Raw genomic sequence first — 9,836 nt, 5'->3', positions numbered from 1 at the left:
GACTCACAATGGAATCATGAATTTCCCATCATGGCAATTTCCTCGACCTTGTACGAGCGACTTTGTAGGTATCTTCGATTTAAAATTTATTGCAAGCCTACATTAGTGGTACATACCTAAAACATGTTCTAATACCTAATTATTATGGAGATTGCACAATTTCGTAGGTGCTAGAAAGTGCCCTGTAAAACGTTTACTGTAATTCTGGTTGAATTACTAATCTCGGTTACTATTTAAGAGAACAAACGCAGATCCTATGAACATGCAGGCACGAATGTACGCGCGCAATACACATGTCCAACAAAAGAACCTATCCTCTCCTTTGAAGATTTCTGGCCGATAATCGTAACTGTAGAACCTACACTTCTTTTGAGAAGAAGTATCTTCTGTTGTATCTTTTTCAAGTTTGACTGTTAATTCATAGAAAAAAAAGGGGCCTAACAAATTATTACATTATGCATTTAAAAAAAAAAATAACGGTAGAAGAGCTTGCAGGAACTTGTACATCGTCTTCAACAATACATGGATACTTGGATGAACTGAAAAGGAGGAACAGTATTTCAATCGAAATATGCCCTTACATAAACAAAAAAGCCCGTGCTCGGGCCACATGTTCCATCCTCAGGGCTTATCCCGATTTCTATAACATGAAGCGACTAAGAGTAGTAACCCCCCCCCCCCTGGATAGGTTATTACTCCATCGCAAGGTTACCCTCCAGCATTTGATCAGGCTTCCCTGACAATTCACCGGTACCTATTTATACTCTTGGGTGGAGAGACAATGAGAGTAAAGTGTTTTGCCCAAGAACACAACACAATGACCCAACCAGGGGCCCATTTCTCGAAGGTCCCGGTAACAAAAAGGGACCCGTGAAGCTGTTCCGGTTTCATTCAAGATGGGGGTTTCTAAAGTTTTAAAAATTATACAATAAAAATCATCTCAAAAACCAAAAACAAAATGGACTGGTTAGGATGACAGAGCCTGCCAATTAATCATAAAAATTACAATTTCACAGAAAAGAAGAATAAAGAATTTGAATGGTGATTTAAACTAAGGTTGTGATTGTTTGATTTAGACTACAACTTTGAATGTGATTGGTTGATTTAAACTACAACTTTGAATGTGATTGGCTTATTGCACTGTCCGATAACAAACTGTCCCATAACAACTAGGCAAGTGAATTAGTGGAAAAGTTTCTTTATACCAATCATAATCGAGGAAATTGTAATTTTTATCATCGGTCAGAAAAATGTGGTGTTATGTTCCGAGGGAAATAGTTATGGATATGATAGGGAGAAGTTATCTGTCGATCACTTTTGGGAGTTTGAGGGTTAGCGTTTCAAAACAAAAGAGCGACTCACGTCATCGTATTGAAAAGTTGCCATCCCGTTCTGAGCTGTATCGCGCCTTCTAAATTGATCTGCAGAACAAAAATGAAGAAAGTAACAACTGATTTCCAATCTTGAAAAGTCAAGCACTTTTAAGTAATTTCTACAACCCGCTGGTCATAGAAATAACAAATGAGGCCACCCCTCCAAGAGGCTTCTTGGAGCGTTCAAGATTAACGAAGAAACTTTAAGGGCCAATGGAGAAAATGGAGGATAAAACTAGGAAAAAAATTAGTACGGGTAATTGCATTCGAGGCAAGACATTGCTTCGGCTTCACAAAACAAGAAGTCTCTAGCCAGTAGAATAAGGGTTAATTATTTTCCGTTTTTCTAGCAAACGGAGGCAAGCGCGAGGCGGGAGCTAAGCGCAAGTCATGCGCGAGGGGGGGGGGGGGGGCGTGAATGAAGTTGCGCCCGCCCCGTTGCCGGAAAATGCAAAAAATATATATATATATATATATATATATATATATATATATATATATATATATACCTGTTTTGCCGGCTAACTAGTCTATAAACAGCCATAAATTTTACGACACACTTTCGCGCAAAACTGGAAGCAAGATCTGATTATCATTTTAAGGGAAATATTTTAAAGTTTCTTTCAAAATGAAATCACTGTAACGCATGAACACCAGCTGTGGTCAAACAAAGGAGAATATTAAGTCTAAAACTTGTTAGTAACCTGTGCGAACAAACAGATAAATTCGTTTGTCTGAGTACTGTACCTGTCAGAGCCCTCAACCTCACGCAGCAAGCAACAAAGTCGTCAAAGGTGATTCGATTGTTGGTTGAATACCGCTTGACGATGATGTTCAGCGCATTAGGACTTAACCGATAACCTACGAATTTAGAAGGAAACGGAATTTTTTATCAAGACAAATCAACACGAAGGGTTACAAGAAAGAAGGCTGGTAGGGTGGATTAGGGCAGAGTTAGATGACTCCCCATTACTAAATCAAACTAATGTCAGTGAATTTGACATTTTCCCTTTGAGAGGTTTGGTTTCAAGCAGCTGATACAGTCTAATTATAAGTTCTGGATGTGATATTGAAAAAAAAAAATCCAAAAACAACAACAACAGCAACAAAAACAACAACAAAAATATTAATAAAAAGCTAACGAAGTTACCAAAAGAGGTGAGTGCAGCATGCAGCTCGTGGGGTTCAACTGTTCCTGACCTGTCTCTGTCATGCTGCATAAAGGTCGTCTGTTGCACAGCATAAAAAGAATTAATTTGGGGCATTTGTTGAATTCAATTCAGTTCGAAAATTAAACAATTAGACAGTACATCTCCAAGTCACCCCAAATAAAATAAAAGTTCAAAATAACAAATCAATCTTTATGTACCCTTTTTAGTCTCTTTAACTTCCCTTCAAAATATTGGTGAATTATCCAGTTATCAGGAAACAAGGGCAAAAAATTGCACTGAGAGGAGGGTGCCCTTTTGAAATAGAACCAAAATATATTTACATGTTATGAACAAGTGGAGAGCAATGAAAAGGAAGCACTGGTGTTACTTATCACAAACAGGGGGTTTGGGGACCAGTTTGTATCCACATGGGACTAAATTCTGTGTCTAAGACAAAGAAAACTACATTGTACCTATAACCCCTGAGAGTGATTAGAATCTAATTTCTCCTTAACAAATCACCCCTGAATTGAACATCCAGGTCACAGGAATAAAGCAAATAATCACCAACTTAAGAAACTCTTGATTTTTATACAAATTCTACTTGTCAACACCTTAGGAAATTTATAGAGAACAGTATGGAGAATATGCATACTGATGTTGGGGTGTAAAGTGTTAGGCACCACTGTGTAGCACAGCTGTGCCCAAGTCGGTGAAGTACTTAGGGATCTGTTCTGCTTATACTTGGGGACCAAACATATTAAATGCAATACTGGGACTGAATTAAAATATGGCTCCAAATAGCAGAGTCTTTGTTACATCGATGTATCAGTGCATTGGCAGGCATGCAGAAACATGTGGACAAGTTTTCTCTGCTAGCTTAAGTTTCTTCATGTTACCTACTAGAGGAGCCACTAGCTACATTTTCCACTACCTTTTGTGTAAGGTGTCAGTTCCATATGCCTAGGCAGTCACCTTTTCCCATTTCTGTCCATGGAGGTCACATATATATATAATGATATTGGTGAACAGCTAACACCTACATCCCATGTCTAGAAGATATATACAGTTCAAAGAATGCCCCCTTTCCCCCCCCCCCACCCCTCCCTTCACTACACTTTTTTTTTTTTTAACTCTTTAACTCCCAGAGGAGATTAACATGTAACTTCTCCCTATCATATCCATACATTATCCAGCAAACAGGTTTGGAGAATACTCAAACTTATCAGTTGCTATTTTGATTTTACTCACAAATTCTTGTAACCAATTTACAAGGAAATGTGTAGCAGCTAGTGGGGAGAATTGACAAACAGATCTTGGGAGTTAAGGGGTTAAAAAAATAAGACTACATGTATGCTCACAGTTAAGATTGAACTTCTTTAACATACCTTCCACTGATGCAACACACCGCATAATTCCTTAAATTCACTGAAACCCATTTTGCCACTATAGTCACGCTACAGAGGAGTTAAGGTATATCAAAGAAAATTTTTATTTCATAATCAAACTGTAGGCAGGGCATAAAATTGCGCCTAATACAGGTACCAATGTGACTAAATTTTTCACTTAGGTGACCAAATCCCGAAAATTAGTCGCCAAATTGGTGACTAGAATGCTTCATCATAACCTTATAAAGATAAAGCTGCTGCAAACCTCCTTGTTAAGTTTGTTTCCAGTACGCAGCACATGCATCTAAATCAATGACTAGATGCCATCTTGGATTTAGGTGAGCTTGAACGTTGTATATCATCCATCCTTGAATTCAATTTGTAGCACATTAAAGATCTTTCTCTGAACTTAATTTTGGAAGGTCTATCTGAAACGCTGACAGCTAAAAAAAGGTTTTGTTTGTCTTTGAAAATGGTGACCAACTTTTTTTGAATTGGCTACCACTTTGAAGAATTTAGGAACCAAGTGGCTATCAGAAAAAAAAATTAATTTCACATCCTGGTAGGTTTGAATCATTGGTGCAAAAATGAATGAATGCAACAGCAATTAAGGTAGCCATACGGGCTTAAAGAAGGGGAACAAAATAAATTTCAACAACACACTATGACTCTCTGACTCACAGTCAAGCGAGCCAACAATTACACTGCTGTGTCTCTCCATAAATATCTTCAGAAATTCTAAAATTATTTTAACTTGCCTGAGGCCTAATTGCAGCCTCAAACATTTAGAATATAACAATGTTGGTACAAAGTTGGTTAAAGGTTTATTTGCTACATGAGTTGTACAGTATTTTAATCATCACAACGTTTAAGGATACATCCAACATGGTGATCATAATCCTAAAGAATAAAAAAATCAAAGTGTATCACTTATCAAGTATGAACTCTTCATAAGTTTATTAGTGCATAAATTAAACTTCTTGAAAGCAAGTTATAGCATGGGCTTGTTAAAGGAATCCAAAAGTACAATGGTGTGCACAAATTTACACCAAGTTTTTACATCTTCTTTTTGTGACTCCACTAACACTACCACTTAACCCTTTCACTCCCATGAGTGATCAAGACAGAATTTCTCCTTACAGTATCAATACAATATTTAGCAGACTAGTGACAAGGATAAAGGAAAATACCAGTTAGGAGATTGTTGATTGATCTAAGACTAAATTCCCTGAACTAACATCACGAGAAGGGTATATGGCAGGCAGTGAGGAGAATTACTCATGAGATCTTGGGAGTGAAGGGTTAAAACAAGTTGACTGCTTTTACAGGTTGACCTGCAAATGACTTGCATGATGTTTGTGGGTATTTTTTGTCCTAACTAACCAAAGAAGAAAGATAATCTGCAATGCATTGAGAGCATTGCAGAACACTGATGCCAGGAGATAAAAATGGAATAAATGTTACTTGAGAATTATTTAAAATCACGTTTGAGGGGTTCTGCTTTAACCCTTTAAATCCCAGAAGTGATTAACATAAAACTTCTCCCTATATCCATACATTATCCAGCAAAAGGGCAAATGAGAATACCCAAACTTGTCAGGTAGAAGTTGTTATCTTGATCCAATACCAAATTCTTCTAACTAATTTCCCAGGAATTGAGAAAAAGCTGGAGGGGAGAGTTAACAATCAAATCTTGGGAGTTGAAGGGTTAAGTGATCATTCAATACAGGTGGAAGACAACACAAACAGGTTGTTGTGACTTAGTCGAGGATGACCATGACCGCTTAATAGAAGTAGAAATTAAAGTACTTTAGAGGAAAGAAATTTCAGGACTTTGATTACCAATTGCTTAATATAAGGTGACCATTTAATACAGTGCTGCTTAATACAGGATCAACTGTAATACAAGAAGTTCAACTGCAAAACTTGAGAAGTTTAATATTCATGTACACTGTACTTACCTGCAAGTCTCCAAGCTGAAAGCTGGAAATGAAAGGGAACTAAAATGAGCTTATAATAGACTTCTAAACATCTGGTTCATTTGTCAACCAATGACTGGACAGTGTAATAAAAATTGCGAGGGTAGGTAATGCATGTATCAAGGTAAGGACATAAAATGCAACCGTGGGTATGTTCCAACACTAAATCCAATTTAGTCTCTGCAATTAGCTGAGATAATTTAATTCATAGTGATCTTAATCTAAATTATTATATTGGACAAGCTATTCCTATTTGCAGGTCAGCGATTGAAAGTAATACTGATAATCTGAAAATTGAATTTGAGTGTGTACACATGTCACTTGCTTGACTTGCTTTTTGCTTTGCCTTTTTTTCTTTACCTTTTTATAATGGTTTTATCATGATACCAAAGTAATTACCCTTTTTTTACAAGTCATCTGAACAAGGATAGAGAGCAGAGATAAAGAGCACACCAATATTCTACCCTGCTTGATTGTTTTATACCAAAGTGTGAATATGGTTTAATGAATGTAAAAAATTATGTCAATGCTCCCAAGTGCTCTTCTTGCAGAACTGAAACTTAATTCATGGAGAAATACCTACGGTGATAACTTCCAGACATTCCTGAACTTGTTAGACTGCTTTGTAGTTCTTTTGCATCAATCTGCTGATCCTTCAGAAAGACAGAATAAAATCAAATCAAAATTTAAAGAAAAAGAAGCGTTCTTCAACCCTGTACACCTAAAACCTCAGTATGCATATTCTCCATAATATTCTCTATAAATTTCCTAACATGCTGACAAGGAGAATTTGTTTAACAATCAGGCACTTTTTTAGTTGGTGATCATTTCCTTTCTTCTCAGGACCTTAATGTGTGATTCAGGGGTGATATTGTAAGGAGAAATTAGATGCTGGTCAATCTTAGGGGTTAAAGGAGTATAAAAGAGGGACGTGCTCTATCAAACACAGGTGCCACGAGTGAGTAATGCTAGTAGGTTTATCTTTTCATATCACCTTCATTATTGGATATTGAAATGATATTGCAGAGGCTACATGTTATTGAGCTCCAAGAGTCAAACCTTTAACTTTAAATTTGTCCATTTGGGTACTTACTGCCCCAGCGACGGCTGAAAAATATCCAAACAAAGGATCTTGCTGCTGCATTGCACCTGGATAGCCTCCTGGAAAGCCTGGGTAACCCTGCAAAAAGGAAAGAGAAGAATTCAAGATTTTGAGCAATAATCACCTTCTGTTACTTTTATTCACAATTAATAAAATAAGAAAATAGAATCATGTTTCCCCAATCTCTAAAGATCTAAGGTCGCTAACCAGCAGGGCAACAATTACATGTATACCACTGACATGCTATAACAGCCTTTAAATTTATATGTATGGCTGAATGTGTGCCAGAGTCCTTGTTCTCTAAATACATCCAAAGAGCTGATGACAGGTCTCGCACCCTGAGGAATGTCCAGATGCTTTAGATCTCCCTGTGCAGAAATCCCACAGGAAAAAGGAACATTTTATTTCAGAACTGTCACACTCTGGTATTCTTTAGACCTTCCACTCAAACCAAAACCCTCTTTGAAAGACTTCAAATGCTGCATAAAAAAACAATTGATTTCATCCTTTTTAGACAGCATTTAATTATACCATTAAAATGCTATAATACCCTTCATGTACATGTATGACTGAGCATGTCCCTAAGTCCCTGTTCTCTAAACACATCCAAAGAGCTAATGACAGTTATTGAACAAATAAGGAATGCCCAAATGCTTTGGACCTCCCTGTAGAGAAACCCCACAGGAAAGAGGAACATTTAATATTAGACCTGTCTAACTATGGAATTCTTCAGACCTTTTACTCAAGTCAAAACCCACTTTGAAAGAGTTCAAATGCTGCATAAAGAACCAATTGATCTCATCCTTTTTAGAAAGGATTTGATTATAACACTCACATGCTATAATGGCCTTTAACTGTACATGTACATGTGTCACTGGGCATGTGCCAGAGTCCCTGTTCTCTAAAATTAATACCTCCAAAGAGCTGACAACACTTCCTGAACAAATAAGGAATGCCCAGATGCCTTAGATCTCCCTACACAGAAGCCCCACCAGAAAAAGAACATTTTATTTTAGAGCTGTCAAACTCTGGTATTCTTTAGACCTTCCATTCATGCCAAAACCCACTTTGAAAGAGTTCAAACCCTGCATAAAGAACCAATCGATTTCATCTTTTTTAGACAGCACTTAATTGTACCATTGGCATGCTATAATGGCCTTTAAATGTGTATGTATGACTGGGTGCATGCCAGAGTCCTTGTTCTCTAAATACATCAAAGGAACTGATGACACTCAATCAAACAAATAAGGAATGCCTAGATGCTTAGATCTCCTTGTACAGAACCCCCACAGAAAAAAGAACATTTTGTTTTAGAGCTGTCAAACTCTGGTATTCTTTAGACCTTTCACTCAAGTCACTTTGAAATAGTTCCAATGTTGCATAAAGTAACAATTGATTTCATCCTATTTAGAGAGCATTTAATTTCTTATTTGACATTAAATTTTATATTTCATTTGTATGTATGTAAATTCTAATTGAAAAATGTACCTTCATTCTAAAAACCTTTTTGGAATGAATAAAGTATGTATATATTTGTATTATCTGCCAGTCAGAGTGGCTTTTAGACTGCCGTTGGGTCCTTTCAAAATTATCTGTGTATATTTTTGGGGAAGACACTTACAAAATGTAGAGTTCTCTAAATAATTTCTTGCATTTTTGGCTGAGTCTCATTGTCTTGAGATATCACTTGGGCCTATACTAAAATTTTTGTGACATCTGTTAAAAGATGAACCCCTCATTGTGGAAAAAATTAAACTTTGCACCCATGCTGTCATGAAAGTTGAACATTTCTTTCTTACCTTTTCATGTCTAATATGTATGAATGTAAAAAATTTATGTAAGCTTGTGGGAATGACATGTATTTTCTCATTAGAAGGGTATGGTGTGAAAGCTGTCTAATTGTTACATTATCTGATTACAAGCATGATACATGCACTGTCCTGTAATCGCTCGCAAAAGGGTTTTAATAACGAATTACATTTGATAATTGTGGTATAGTTTAAAAATGTCATGATTTGAAAACACAAATACATAATTTTAAGATATGCCATAATTTTTGAGGCACAATTTCCGTATAGCCACAAACTTCATTGTGTACATAGTTCGTTGATAGAGAAAACAATGACAAAAGCGACGGATTACCTTCGAGGCCGAGGCCTCGTTTAAAAATGTTATGGGGTTCAACAGAAACCGCTCCAAGATCTTTACTTAAACCTGCACTTTCCTATTAAAGTTAAATTGTAGTTTCGATTCCTCGTAATTACTCCGTAGGTAAGCTTACGTTTTCGACAACTTCATACTAATGAACCCACAGGTCACTAGTGAAAAAACTTCTGCATAAACATGTCATAAAATAAAGGTTTTTTTGAACGGTGATTTCAAGCACCAAAAATGCTCCAACGATTAGCTTAATTCCCAGTTCGAATAATTGTGTGTGATTCCAGAATGATTGACAATGGCGTCTGTAAACGGCTTTTTCTCACTGTTCGCTCATCATTGAAAATTTTTCAGAATTCCAAAGGGACAATCAACTCCCTCCTCACTTACCCCGCCATATCCACCTGGTGGTGGAGCACCATAGCCTGGATAAGCCATACCTTGTTTAAATGAATCTCTTGTGCTCTGAGGGATATCTTCGATCCAAACACTGCAAACAGCGTCAGCTGAGCAACCTGGCTTCTCGAGCCCATCCCACAAGGCAATTTTCCGTGTGGGCTGCGTTACTCGTGTCACGCACAATTAGGAAAGCAACCGGAAAAGAAGCTTGTGACAGTAGCCAGTATTTTTAAGCCTCTTTTTCTTCTCCTAAGTAATCTAATGGAAAAATTTAAAACAAAACCATC

At 36.9% G+C, this 9,836-nt stretch overlaps 1 protein-coding gene across 2 annotated transcripts; it reads right to left on the bottom strand.

Annotated features, from left to right (window-relative positions):
* Positions 1-69: 69 nt before the first annotated feature.
* LOC131781068 (sorcin-like) lies at positions 70-9,718 on the bottom strand. Of its 2 annotated transcripts, none has more exons than XM_059097715.2 (10): positions 9,591-9,718; positions 6,985-7,071; positions 6,475-6,544; positions 5,874-5,895; positions 4,791-4,812; positions 3,913-3,981; positions 2,524-2,602; positions 2,121-2,234; positions 1,363-1,421; positions 70-539 (listed from the first exon to the last, which is right to left on the bottom strand). In XM_059097715.2, exons 1-10 carry the CDS (start codon positions 9,681-9,683, stop codon positions 513-515), a joined length of 642 nt encoding a protein of 213 aa, XP_058953698.1. In that variant the 5' UTR covers positions 9,684-9,718; the 3' UTR covers positions 70-512. The 2 variants fall into 2 exon arrangements, with proteins under 2 accessions (XP_058953698.1, XP_058953699.1); XM_059097716.2 differs by having other exon boundaries at positions 9,541-9,661.
* Between the last annotated feature and the right edge of the window lie 118 nt (positions 9,719-9,836).

This window comes from Pocillopora verrucosa, chromosome 10, assembly GCF_036669915.1.
Source record: "Pocillopora verrucosa isolate sample1 chromosome 10, ASM3666991v2, whole genome shotgun sequence".
NCBI lineage: Eukaryota > Metazoa > Cnidaria > Anthozoa > Scleractinia > Pocilloporidae > Pocillopora > Pocillopora verrucosa.
This window is presented reverse-complemented; position numbering and strand designations above follow the sequence as displayed.

Coding starts and splice junctions, on each gene's coding strand:
- LOC131781068 (XM_059097715.2), bottom strand. CDS start 9,683: ATGGGCTCGAGAAGCCAGGTTGCTCAGCTGACGCTGTTTGCAGTGTTT. Junction 7,072..9,590: donor AAGAGATTCATTTAAACAAG/GTATGGCTTATC, acceptor TCCTTTTTGCAG/GGTTACCCAGGCTTTCCAGG. Junction 1,422..2,120: donor GAGGTTGAGGGCTCTGACAG/GTACAGTACTCA, acceptor TTTGTTCTGCAG/ATCAATTTAGAAGGCGCGAT.